General features: G+C 50.7%; 1 protein-coding gene across 1 annotated transcript in view; it reads right to left on the bottom strand.

The window, feature by feature from the left end:
• C11H4orf50 (chromosome 11 C4orf50 homolog) overlaps positions 1-14,245 on the bottom strand; it is an 87,207-nt gene that overhangs the window by 45,647 nt on the left and 27,315 nt on the right. The window contains exons 7-11 of the mRNA XM_052199788.1: positions 14,065-14,238; positions 11,014-11,070; positions 9,476-9,658; positions 4,237-4,291; positions 2,717-2,838 (exon numbers count right to left, since the gene is read on the bottom strand). Coding sequence (XP_052055748.1) covers positions 2,717-2,838; positions 4,237-4,291; positions 9,476-9,658; positions 11,014-11,070; positions 14,065-14,238 — 591 coding nt within the window. The remainder of the gene's footprint in view (positions 1-2,716; positions 2,839-4,236; positions 4,292-9,475; positions 9,659-11,013; positions 11,071-14,064; positions 14,239-14,245) is intronic.

Raw genomic sequence — 14,245 nt, forward strand, 5'->3', positions numbered from 1 at the left:
TTAAGACAAAGACAAAAGCACTCTCCACTCGTCGAGGGCTGAGAGCAAGCCCGATTTCTTAAAGTGCTCTCTGAAGGCACTGCTTCAAATATTTATGGAGGCTGTGAAGTGGCCCCAGAGAGTGAGTGGCCCTGTCAACTGCACGCCTGCTGCAGTGATTTATTGGCTTGGGAATTGCTGCAGACACTCCGAGTGCGTGGTGGAAAACCAGCATCCTCCAGAGGTTGCAGAACCGCAAGAAGCTGGTGGCTAGGAAGAGTGGGTGGGACATTCTGCCTCCGCCCCCTAGACACGATGGGGAAAACTCTGTTTCCCCACTGCTGGGCACTACCCAGAATCCAGGCTGAGCCTGAAGATAGGGACAGCTGGAGAAGAGAGTAGAGGCCTGTGTCCCTTGATTACAGTTCTGTGATCACAGCTCTTATGCAAGGAAGATATAGCAATGACAACTATTGCTTACCCAGCATTTTCTGTGCTGGCATCAACTGTCTTACCACACGCTCACTTCCCCGTGACAGTTTTAAGAGGCCATCGTCACCGAGTCACAGCCAAGGAAGTGGAGGTGGGGAGCAGTTGGGCTGTCATACTCTGCCATTGAGCAAGTGCTGACCTACAGGCGTTGGGCTGGTGGCAGAGTGGAAGCAAAGGCTTTTGTTCTCAATGACAGGAGAACACACCCTTCACACTGGAAGGCCATGGCTCCTGCCACTCATGCCACTGACCCCACAGACCTCCAAATATGTACCACATCCCCTGTCCTGGATCCTCTCTCTAGTTTTGAAGACACTAGACATTTTAAGTAAATGTATGTGGCTAGGAAGCTGCTGATTGCACATTCCTCGGGTCATGTGACTTCATCCCTTACCCTGTCTAGAAGCCCGTCATCAGCCACTCCTGGGTATAAGATGCTCCACATCAGCATCTCACCTCTGGAAACAGGTTCCCTTCCAGAACTCATAGGAAGGACCAGCTACAACAGCACAGCCACAGAACGCTCATCTGCCTCTCCGGTCTCCCCCAGATGTGGCCATGGGTCTGCCTTCTAGCCTGACCAGAAGACTAGAGCCATCCCTCCGTTTCCCAGGGATGGGGTTGGGGAGCAGCCACAGGACGGCACTGTCAGTGCCCACAGCCTGAATGTTCCTGGGTGAGCCTGGGCCATCTGCCTGCAAGCAGGCATGATGTTGCTATGAGGTCTCTGTGGGGATGGGTACCCAACGTGGAGCTCCTCCGCCTTTCCCAATCTTTGCTTTCCTCCCTGTGCTCTAGCCGTGCTCACTCCACACGGCTTGCTCACCCTGCTGCTTGTCTGGGAAAGCCATTGTTGCATGTGATGCCTCCAGATTGCAGAAGGCACAGTGACAGGCAAGTTAGAGGTAGTTTTTCCAGGAGATGGTGGGAAATGGGGAAATGTTCTTATTTCTAGATATGGAACCTGCACAGGTAACTGTGTCATCAGCGGTCAGAAAGCTGATAAAAGCCCCGCTGAGCACAGTCAGAACTTAAGCACCTCTCCTGCACTGGAAACAAATACTTCATAGACGTGGGGTCATCAAATAGACCCACAATCCTGACATGCAAATATATCATCTCCATGCTTAAGATAAAAACATAAATAAATGTGGAGGCCTATGAAAAGTCACACGAATCACAAAGTCACAAGGTGGGAAAGATCAAATCTTGCCCTGAGATGCAGCGAGGAAGAGTTGCTTTCTCTGCTCTTTCATTATTTGGAGAGAATAGCAAACAGGATGCTGGGGACACGCTAGCTTTCATTCTCATGACAGCATCGGGCAGTGCCACTCCCATTTTATACAGAAGGAGACTAACACGAAAACAGATGAAGGGCTTTGCCCCGCATCACACTGACTTGACAAGGACGGGCCTGGGGGTTGAACTCAGAGCAGCCAGGCCCAGGATTTAATAAGTTAAATAGTTTGTCTGGAGCCAGTGTAGTGTTGCCTGTGATAACTTGTTCAGATAGTTCATAGCAGAAGCAACTAGACACAGGTAGATAAAATATGACAATATATTTGTTGGCTATACTCTGCAAAGGACCACGGCTAAGAGGCTTTACGGGACTGACCCTGACAGCAGGAGGCAGGGGTCCCTGTGCAGTCTGACGGGGTGGGTGTCAGAGTCCCACCCCTCACTTGCAGTCTGTGGGAGGTACGGGTGGCTATGAGGGTGGGATGCTGGACAGGAATCCCATAGCCTGTGGGACTCTAGGAACCATGGGAGAGGACTTGGAGGAGTCTGTAGGTTTGGGGCTCAGAAGTGAGTGTGCACCAGGGGTCATACTGTGTCATCTTTGAGCCAGCCCTCAGTGAGGAAGGTGCTGGCCATGTCAGCTGGGTAGAGCAAGGGTAGGTCTCCTGGGGCAGGGATCACCAGCAGAGCCTCAGCCCAGGACCTGGGTCTCCACACATGAGGGCCAGCCCTCAAGAAAAATCACACACTGCTTGAGGCTTCAGCAGAAACAAAGACTGAAACACAGATAACAGACACTAGGTTACATTTTACTTCTAACCTGGTGGACTTTATTGGGGCCGGCATGTGTGCATGCATGAGTGCTTGCATGTATACATGCATATCTCTCTCTCCCCCCCCCCGTGTGTATGTGTGTGTGTGTGTACATAAGTGTGCACATCTGAGAGTGTATTCCTTCTAGTCAAAACCATATTTCAGAAATGAGGTGAAGCCGTAGTAAACTTACCTTTGGGTAACCCGGTGGAGCTGTCTGCAATGCCCACTCAGCCCCTGGAAGGGACCAGAACTCCGCACCCCACAGGCTTTGAAGGACACTGTCTGTTTCAGAATTAAACAGATCCTCCTGAGCTGGAAAAGAGAATCCTCAGTCAGGCCTCAAGCCACATCCAACTTTAAAACTGACACGTCCTAAACTATCATATTGTTTCCAGTCTCTTGCTATCCACAAACACTCCCAGATTGCCATCCCTGTGACAGAGGCTCTCGTGATGCCTTTGAGTTCTCTGAGAACTACACTTAATAATCACATTACCAAGGTCTTGCCATACCCCAGACCACTGCCTATCTCCCTAATTCCCTGCTAGCTACCAGATCTTGGTAGTTCCCTCTGCTGGCCCCCACATCTTGTATGCATCCCCTGCAGGGGGCGCTATGCAGCCTCCAGAAACAAAACAAGCAGCCCATTAATCATAAGCATTCCCTTCTTCCACAAGTGAGAAGGCTGAACCCAGGAAGGACAGACTGCAAGAAAACCAGCAGTAGCGTGGAACCAGCTAGGATCCACAGGCTGTAGAATCAGGTAGCAGTTCAGGCTGGAGGGGCAGCAGTGAAGGTACAGACAGCACCCCCCTCTGCACAAGAAGAACCTTTCTTCTCATGTATTGACACCCTGAGATGTGTCTGGCCCTGTACAGGTGATAGCATTGTCATTTTGAAAAGAGTCTTTGGCTCAGAGAGGCTGATTAGCTCACCTGCCGTCTCAGGGCTGCTAAGAACAGAATCTAGTATAGGAGCTATGGAGAGTGCTCAGTCCTATGAGTGCAACCTCAGCAAGCCCTTAGAGTCAGCCCCATAACTATAACCCAGGCACATACTGCTAGTAAGCAGCACTTTTAAAGGGTCTCAGAGAGGAGACTCTGCCTGGTTCCCCACTACCTTAATTCCCCTACTACAATAAAGATGACAGAACAACAGCAAAATCACTCATGCACCTCTGCCTGGGTAACCACAGTAAACATTTAGCTCATTTCTAAACCTGCTTTGCTGATCACACACGGATACACGTGTGTGACACAGCTCACTGTATCGAGCACTATGTGTCCTATCAGCATTGAATTTAATGTCATCACACCACCCTACAGCATGGTGTGTTCAGCCACCTTAGTGACTGCGTTACATTCCACAGAGGCCATGGCTTAACTCGCAACGCTGAAGGCATGGGGTGAACACATCTGTCCCCTGAGCTTATTCCTAATATTATATGGGAATTACTTATATGAGATGAATGTCCAGGTCAGGCAATGGATGCAATGGTTCATAGTAAGAATGGAGCTGAGGAATTTGAGGTTCTTCTTGGTTTTTTTCCCAGTATGTTCTGGTGCTGTGAGGTGCTACGACAGGGTTGAGCAGCAGGAGAGGGAGAAGCAGGAAGTCCCCTGCACAGTCTGTGCTTGATGCTGGGCACCCTCCCCACCTGGCCCTAGCTTTTGCTGAACACACAGAAATGTTTCTGGCAGGTGCACTGACCTCCTCCTCCTCTGGCTGAGGTCTCCTTGGAGCTCACATCCAGGTGGCAGAATGTCTGGAAGAAAGGATAGCTCAGTGGATATACCTCAGAGAGCAGAGTGTGGCAGTCCCCAAAGGACCAGAGTCAGGCTGGCCACCCTGTGCAGCTGAGCTGAGCCTGCTCGGGAAAGTGGGTGTGATAGTGTCTGCCTCATTCCCTCCCCCCTCAGAGACCATCCAGGTGACCCAAGCCGGGTCTGCTCAAGGGTACCACACACCAGGGACAATTAAATTTCCTTCACTCAGATTCAATGTTGCAGAGACAGCAACAGGTGTCTTTTCAGAAATGCATTAAGAGAAAATTTAAAGAAAGTTGGGCCATCTAGTGCGGCCAGGGGACGCTGATTCATCACCTAGGTAATGAGGAGACCTTGAGCCGGAGTCCACTCCATGCACTACTGCAATGAGCAGTCACATCTATAGGCAACAGGGCAGTCTCAGGAATTCACACTCCACCCAGCAGCCCCTATTGGTGAAGAAGAAGCCATCTACTAGATCTTCAAGGCATGTTGGGGACTTGATCCTGTGTCCTTTGGAGCCTTCTGTGGGGCAGGGTCCTGTGTGTACTGACCCTGGGGCATCTCTTCTCCCCTGTCTTCATCCTGATACTCCAGGCACCAGCACAGCCCATCATTCCTGCAAGTTCTACTCTCTTTCCATCGCTGGCAAACCTCTGGGTGAACCCCAAGACCTAATTTAAGTGAGCCAGTGACCCTGTATCATCTTTCCAGACTCCTAACATAGTCCAGCCACCTGCCTGCTACTTGCTCTGACCAGGATCTATGTGACAACTGAACACTGTGATGGAGACTCCACGATGGACTGACAGAGGCGCTGACCAGTAACCAAAGGCTAGCTGTCCTTTGGCCACACCCCACTCCACCGCACCTTTCAGGAGCCTTGTGCTCCAGGCTGATGATGCCTGCTCTCCTGCTATGCTCAGGTGTGGGTAGATGTTCTAGTCCTAATTTCATTGTGGTTGCTCTGACAGATACCTTAAGAAAAGGCAATGGGTTGGGGATGGGGGTATTTCAGTTTACAATCCGAGATTACAGTCCATCAGTTTGGGAAATCCAAAGCAGGAAGAAGCTAGCCACATGACACCTACAGTTGTGAGCAAAGAGAAATGATGCTTCCTGGCTTGCTTGCCCGCAACAAGCCGTCTCCTCTCGTCTAGACAGTTACCTGTGTGTTCCCACCATCAGCACCCCAAGGCACCTGAGCTGGAGACAACACACGTACAGCAGTCTGGGGAAGCTGTGTCTGGGGAATGAGGTGACAGCAGTGTTACCAGCAGTGCAGGTGCTCTGGGTGGGGCCCCACAGCCATGTCCCAGCAAGAAGGGCTGACGAAGGGAAGGATCCATCTGGCTCTCAAATTCCAGGTGGAAAAAACAACAGAGGTGAGACTCCACCCATTGCAATGATGGAAAGGGGGAGAGTGAGTGACAGGCCACATCCTCTTCTGGGAAGGGAGAATGCCAAAGCTTCTCTACTCCTGTCTTAGTCAGGGTTTCTATTCCTGCACAAAACATCATGACCAAGAAGCAAGTTGGGAAGGAAAGGGTTTATTCAGCTTACACTTCCACACTGCTGTTGATCACCAAAGGAAGTCAGGAACTCACACAGAGGCAGGAGCTGAGGCCAGGGAGGGTTGCTGCTTACTGGCTTGCTTCCCATGGCTTGCTCAGCTTGCTTTCTTATAGAACTGAGGACTACCAGCCCAGGGATGGCCCCACCCACAATGGGCCCTCCCACCCTTGATCACTAACTGAGAAATTGCCTTACAGCTGGATCTCATGGAGGTGTTTCCTCAAGGGAGGCTCCTTTCTCTGTGATAATTCCAGCTTGTGTCAAGTTGATACACAAAACCAGCCAGTACAACCCCTTTCCAAGGCCTTGACAGATCTTTGTTTGTTAGGACTCTCCTCCAGGAAGGGGATGTGGGAAGATGGAACAGATTCATCTGTGGAGTGGAGGGCAGGACTGCATTCCCAGATACCAAACACAGATGACCTGTCTGGGTGGGAGCACCACATCCCATCTGAGTGGGAGCACCTTGTCCCATTGCCATAGTCTCTGTTTCTAAGGAAGGTGTTGGGCACCTCAGTGTATGGATTCTCTGGGGATGTTTCCAGAAGGCTCTATCAAAAACATACCATCTCATCTCCCTACTTGCCAGCCTGATGCCAGGCGCAGCCTACCAGAAGCCCATCAGCAACTCCTCAGCTACCAGGCAGCCCTCTTGGCTGTCAGCCGAAGCCCAAAGGCCTCCATCAGGACTCCCATCTGTGTTCCCTGAAGCAAAGTTAGTGTCCATAAAACCAAGTGCCCTGGACCAGCTTCCAGTGCCCAACTGCCAGCAGGAAGGGCTGCCACCACCAGCACTGAAGAGCTCAATGTCCCTCTCCAGCAACTAACTACTTGGCCACCAGAGTCCTAATGGCTCAGAACACACTGCTGGAGGAACAGAGGACTGCACTGTGCATAGCCAGCCTCTCAGACCGCATCCTAGCCACACACTTAGGGGCTGGTCTCTCTGGTCCTGAACCAATGCTCCACCCTTCAGCCCTAGAAGCTACTGAAGCCAGTGCAGCCCCCATGAACTCCAGTCCAGCCATGCCTTCTCTGTGCCTGCTCTCGGGTAGGCCCTCCCTATCCAATGCCGTGGCCATTGCTGGTAGCTGTGTGCAGACTGCCAGCATCAGTATCAAGTACCCCTCCCACCACTTAGGCAAAGTCACTCAGCATGAAAAGGACTGAATTAGACCGCTTATAGAGATGTGGGTCTTTGGGGAAGACCCTCTCGGAGCCTCGCTTCTGTCATCTGATTGGGGGGGAACTGAGCCATTCATGGGGGATAATGAACACTCTGCTAGTTTACAGCAAACACTTGGAACATCGCCTGCACACAGTCAGCAGAACACGTAAGTGTCCCCTTATAGGTCAAAGGACTAGAGGGTGGTGGAGTGGAGACGTGAGCCTGGACCCCCTGGACTCAGCCTCTTGCCTATAGGAGACAAGTTACCCCATCCTGGCTTCTCGGCATCTCCCCTGAGCAGACTGCTGTCCCCATCGTACAGGTCAGAGAACAAAAGTCAGCGGACTCAGGGCCGTACTGTAACTCAGCCTGCTGAGCCCTGCAAGGGCCAATTGTTCTTTTACCACTTGGCTGACTTACTATGTTTTGGCCTACTTGGTTCTCCAGATCTATGGGGTGGCAGGAACTCTGTCAGCACCTAGCCAGGAAATGGTACAGCGGGTTGCTGTAGTCTCTGGACCACTCAGCACAGGGGTGGACTCCAAATATCCAGTCAGACTAGACTCAGTTACCTTCTGTGATAGCTGGTTTTGTCAACTTGACACAAACCTACACACACCTGCAAATAAGGACTCTCGGTTGAGGAGTTACCTCCATCAGACTAGCCTGTGAGGAACTGTATTCATTGTGGGTGTGGGAGGGTCCAAGCAAGCTGAGCATAAGCCAGAGAACAACCCAGTAATGAGCACCCCATTCCATGGTCTCTATTTCAGTTCCGGCTGCCAGGCTGCAGTCCCAAGCTCCTGCCTTGATTTCCCCGATGATGGTCTGTGATCTGTGAACCAAAGAAACCCTTTTCTTCCCCCAAGTTGTTTTTGGCCATAGCATTTATCACAGCAACTGAAACTAAATTTAGGACACCTTCAAAGCTGGTGGTAGTTCCGAGCCGAGCCAGAGAGCACAGAGAGGCTGACAACTGGGGACAGTTATGTCTGCTGTATGGCCTCCCCAAGGTCTACATCTCAGCCTCAGAGAATCTCCTTACAGATGGAACCATCCAGACTGGAACACATTAACATCTATCTCCACCCACTACCCCATTTTTCTCCCAGCCCCCACATGACCTTCTGACAACAGATGGTAACTGACCAACATACGAACAAATTACTGAATTTGCCTCTCTGAGAACTGCAGGGGGGATGTGCCAACTTTCTTAGTGTATTCACCTACCTAGAGCATGCCAGGCCACACAACAGTTCTGTTTTCAGAGATAATTATTCTCTATTTCACACATCAACCCCTTCTATTTTGGCTACTGGAAACCAGCCTGTCCCAGCACAGGGTTCATGTTATAATCAATACATCCTTGTTTCAGTCCTGCCTCACTCACTGCAATTATTAGGCACCAACTGTGCCCCAGAGATTGTCTTAATCACTTTAACTAGAATCCCCCTCCCTCCTCTCCATCTCTTCTTTCTTCCCTCTCTCCTTCTCTCCCTCTCTCCATCTCTTTCTCCCTCTCCCCTCCCCAATCCCTTCCACAACCTACAGAAACAGAAGGACACTAGACATGGCACCTGGTGCTTTGGATTTGAGCTCTGGCCCCACACCGAGTCTCTGCACCTTGACAACCCTATGGTCTCCCGTGACCACCCCCTCAGCTGCATGTCTGTATCATGGACACCTGTAGGCTTCAGGGGCTGAGCAGGCCAACCCCTGTACGGCCAGAACCAACCACAGGCCATATGCCCGGAAAACACAGCCACCCCACACCATCAGCAGGCTCAAAGGCAGATCTGTCTCAACCCCGGGAATAGGGTGTGGGCAGACATGACTGACACTGCTGGGCTCCCCCAGGCTACTGTTCAGAGCCAAGCACACCCCAGGGAGTCCCCTATCCAGATCTGGGAAATTATCACCCAGGACCACCCTTCACCATTGCCAGGACTTTTGAATATTTCACCCTCAATGTCTTCTTTTGTTAACCTTCACCAGAGAGGATTCTCACACATTGGGTTCATTATCTCTATGTGGGTGTGGTTCTGGGCATAGCATCCAGGGTGCTGCTGAGGACAGGCAAGCCCGCTCTCCACCTAGCTACACATCCAGTTGGTTTAGGATCTTGTGCTTCAAGAAGTATTTCCCTAGGCAGAATCCGTGTCAGACAGCTGGGAGACAGACAGCTGGGGAGAGGCTCTGGCCTCACAGAGAGGTATCAACAAATGCCCTCAACGACATGGGAAGAAACCCCTGTGTATGCTCCATCATGCATGCCAGGTACCATGGAGGCAGAAGGGTCTGAGGGGAATTGTGGTCATTGGGATTAAGCACTCTTCACACTAGAGAAGGAACCAGTGTGAGGGGATGGATGGTAACCAAGACAGCATGGGAGGCAAGTGGCCTGGGCTGGGTCCACCCAAGGTTGTCTATGTCAACTTACCTCTGGTGCTCCTGGGGTCAGGAAGGTGGCACTATACTCAGCCAGGGCCACATCCTCAAGCATGTTCTGTGCCAGCTCAGAGAGCAGGTGGTTTCTGGGCTCATGTCTTGGCAGCTCCTGTAGTAGGTGCTCAATCAGGCGATTCCTCTCCTGGCACTTGTGGACCAGGGAAGCCAGCTTGGCCTAGAAAGTGGGGTTCATGGTAAAGGCTGAAGCTGGGGTCCAAAGCAGTGCCCCATTCCCGGTATGATTCCTCACCCCCAACCAGGACCTCAGGGCTACATGCTGCCCTCTGATAGGTTCCAGGCTCACATAGTAGGCGCCAAGAATACAGACCCAGACTCTAAGGTGGTTCAGAGCTGCAACTAAGCTCCTCTCCACACCGCAACCTACCAATCCATATAATGCACTGTGAGGGGAACCAGGGACCTGGCAGAGTCCTCCCTGCCTTTTCATTTGGCTTCACCTTGCTAAAGCACAAAGCTCTGGAGTCGTCATTTAGATGAGAGGGATTTGTCAAAGCACGCACTCACTGTGAGGGCACGCTCATGGTCCTGACGTTATGGGGTTCCTTGTAATGTCCTGTCTATGGTGTCCCAGATGGCATCCTAGAATCTCAATGAGAATTCCTAAAGTTTACATTTTACCAAAAACCAGTGTTTCTCAACCTGAGGGTCATGATCCCTTTGGGGGTCAGATAACCCTTCCACAGGGGTCACCTAAGACCATCAGAAAACACCGATGTTTATATTACAATCCACAACAGTAGCAGAATTATAGTATGAAGCAGCAGCAAAAGAAGTTTATGGTTGGGGGTCATCACAACATGAGGATCTGTATTAAAGGGCTGCAGCGTTAGGAAGGCTGAGAGCCACTAATTAGCACAAAGGTGAGGCTCCAACAGACTCAGAACTGTGGGAGATGAAGTGGTTCGCATTTCTAATATAACAGTTAAGGAATCTGAGCCCCCAAGAGAAGGCAGGAAACAGGGGTCCCAAGTGTCATGGTATTTAGCTGATGCTTAATCAAGGCTCCTCCTCTGCCACCCACACAGAAACCAGGACCAGGGGTGGACCTCGTCCTCTTCCCAAATGCAGGCCCAGGTTGTGTCACCTTATCCTGGGCGTGTGCAAACAGAATCACTCCCTAGTGTGTCCCAAATATACATATAAAAGGATAGGTGGGGGTGGGGCGCCTTCCCAAGGAAGCCGGCACTGAGGTGAATGCAGCATGGGAAAGTGGGGGAGGCAGAAAGATGGAGGGAGAAGAGGAAGAGGGCAAGGAGAAAGAAAAAGCCAGAGGAAGGATGAGAAGAGGAAATGGGGAGGGAGGACTATGGGCACCAAGACACCACCTCTGAGGTCGGCTCTGAGGACAAAGTAGGACACACGCCATATAGGACGATCTCACACACATGAGAAGCCAGGTGAGAAAGATACATTGAACATTGCTCATGTGGGGACCTGGGTGACATCCGTGCCTACCTGGCACTTGGGTATTTTCATGAAATATGCAATGGTGACTCAGCCGTACGTTACCTTCAAAGGACTCGTCTCCAGGCGCACTTCACGCTGCTGTTCCCAGAGCCCCTCAAGCTGAAAGGAGAAACAGTCTTGTGACAGAGCAGTGTGGGATAGGTCAGGGGCGGGTGCCAGTGCTGGCCTGCTTTCCCTGTGTGGAGGGATGGAGTGGTGAAGATCAGAAGCGGTAGAGACACAAGCTACTGAGCCAGACATCATCCCGGCTCACCCACTCCCTTTGACCTGTATGCTCCTGCTTAGTGTCTTCTGTGCAGTGGGGTGCAGTGACTGTTCACCCCAAGCTGAGGGCCATAATGAGGTCTCACTGATACAGGGCACCTAGATCCAGGCCTGGTGGTCAGCAGCGCTCAGTAAACACTAGCTACTGTTACCACTCTGGGCAGATCAGCAATGCGGATTCTGTTCCTGGTGGGAGGCTGGTCTCACTCCAGCCCTCAGCTCTGGGTTGGCCTCTGGTAACCAGCACTCACCATGCAGCCGGTGTGCTCTCCTGACCTGGCCTCAGTCCCTGCTGAAAGGGACCAAGTGTGGGGCCCTGGCACAACAAAGAGAGGAGCCAGAGAACGGGCACAGGCTCTTGTGTGAGATCACCTCAGACTTTCCACAATAACCCAGCATCCACCTCAATAGTGATCAGCCAGATTCTGTCTGAATTTTTGTCCCATAAAGTGTATAAAATGGAAATTTTATGGCTATTATCTCTTATCTGTTGCAATCTAAATAAACCCTTCATCCTGGCCCCTGACTGGCTCTTACCCACCATTCTTTATATTGCACACTCCCTCAACATTGCACACTCCCACGAATGGGATATGTGTGCACAGGCACATGAAAATCTGATGCACAGAGAGCATCACACACATCCTGTTTGGTAATTGAATAGAAAACCCTGGCAAAGTTTTCAAGCAAACCAACTGGCCTCATCCCTTTAAGGTCTCACACTCTCCTGCAGCTGTGGTATAGTTTATTTAAATAGGTCTCTGCTGATGGGAATATATAATACTGGTCTTTTTCTTTGCTTTTACAAACATTATTTCTGTGCATCTATTTGGTGTAACTTTCCAAAACTGGTCCAAAGGGAGATTCCATCTTCAAGTGGATGAACTTGTGTTCAAATGGGACTCAATGTATGCAGGCTTTGATGCAACCTCTCCCTGGCTCGGTTTGGGAAAGACTTTAACCCTATGAAATGAGTACAGGGCACTCGCAGTTAAAAAGTGATTTCATTCAGTACATGATTGTCATCAATCACTGTAGGGGACATCTGTATCACAGGCCCTCTTCCCAGACTTGGGATCACTGTGGGAGAGGGAGCAGAAGAGTGTAAGAGCCAGAGGTGGAGGGGGGGGGGGAACTACAAGCAAACAGTGCTTTAGGGACACAACAGCCCAGCTGCACATTGATCTCAGTGCTTGTGACAGCATGCAGGAGACCTGAGCAAGCTCTAGTCAGACTGAATCCCAGCACGGAGAGGGAAAGTAGGCATGGAATCCCACTGCCAGCCAAGCAGCTGTCGACAATTGAGAGTCAGTTTTCTTTAAGAGTGTAGGCCCTGGTAAGTGGACCACACTGTAGCGGGAGGCCACACATCTGAAAGGATATGGATAGCACGAACTTACTTGATGGATTTAAGTTAAAGAGAGCAGGGAGAGGGAGAGGGGGAGAGGGAGTTGGGTGGGTAGGGAAGGGGATCTGTGAGAGTTGGCAGAGAGGAGAATATGATCAAAATATGTTGTTTAAGATTGTCAAAGACAGCCGGGCAGTGATGGCACATGCCTTTAAGCCCAGCACTTGGGAGGCAGAGGCAGGTGGATTTCTGAGTTTGAGGCCAGTCTGGTCTACAGAATGAGTTCCAGGACAGCCAGGGCTACGCAGAGAAACCCTGTCTTGAAAAACCAAAAAAAAAAAAAAAAAAAAAAAAAAAAATCAAAGATTGTTTACGTGGATGAGAAGAGAGTCAAAAAAGGAAGCTGGGATCAGGAAAAAGCATTTTTAAGCCACACGTGTAAGCACTCCTTACATATAACATGTTGAGGGCGCTTTGGGGTTTCTGTATAAAAGATTATGACCACGTATCATGTTTGATTAAAATCAATTACTGATGTGTGTCATTGCCAAGAGCCAATGCAGAATGAGAAACAAAATGGGCTTCCCTGTGCATTTCCCCTGGCTTCCTCCAATGGGAACATTTTACCAAGCTGCAGCATCAGGAGGGACCCAGGTCAGCACAGCTGTGGCTGGAACTTCTGCCATTTTGTGTGACTGTGCCTATGAAGGCTGCGTGAGTTTAGACCCATGTTGGTCCAACTGTCCTCCAGAGCCAAGGTCCTGCGCCAGTCCACCTTGAGTCTCTCACTGCACTTTTATAATCATGCCCGCACATGTCTCCTGCAGCGGAAGGGCTGAACTTGTTCCTCTTGAAAGTATTTAAAGGTGCCTGTGCTGGCTAGTCTTATGTCAGCTTAACACAAGCTAGAGTCATTGGAAAGGAGGGAACCTCAATTGAGAAAATGCCTCCATAAGATCCACCTGTAAGGCATTTTCTTGAGTAGTGATTGGTGGGGAAGGACCCAAATCTGTTGTGGGTGGTGCCATCCCTGGGCTAGTGGCTCTGGATTCTATAAGAAAGCAGGCTGAGCAAGCCACAGGGAACAAGATAGTAGGCAGCACCCTAACGTGGCTTCTGTAGCTCCCGCCTCCAGCTTCCTGCCCTGTTTGAGTTCCTGTCCTGACTTCATCCAATGATGAATAGCGATGTGGAAATGTAAGATGAATAAAGAATAAACCCTTTCCTCTCCAACTTGCTTTTTGGTCATGGTGTTTCATCACAGCAAAAGAAACCCTAAGACAGTGCCTGATGCTTAAAAAAACCCATATATACATAATCTTTTGGTGGAGAACAGCTGACTGCAAAGGCCCCAGACCCCGTGCCTTTCTTCCTCTCATCACTCTAGGCCCTAAATCTCTAACCAACACCTCAAGTTGTTGGCTCTCACCGCTTGAGGTCTGGAAACTTTTGGAGGGTGAGGAAGGGTTGGCCCAGCCTACCTTGCCTTTGAGTTTATCCTGGAGGCTCACCGCCTCATCTCGAGCCACCTGCAACTCCCGCAGTGCCCAGCCCTGGTCCCTGAGCTGGCACTGTAGGGTCCGCACCTGGTGATGGAGCTGCTGTATGCGTACTTTGGTGTCTTCCTCAGAGGCAGCAGCCTTGGAGTTTTGGAGCTGAGAA

Source organism: Apodemus sylvaticus, chromosome 11 (genome assembly GCF_947179515.1).
Source record: "Apodemus sylvaticus chromosome 11, mApoSyl1.1, whole genome shotgun sequence".
Classification (NCBI taxonomy): domain Eukaryota; kingdom Metazoa; phylum Chordata; class Mammalia; order Rodentia; family Muridae; genus Apodemus; species Apodemus sylvaticus.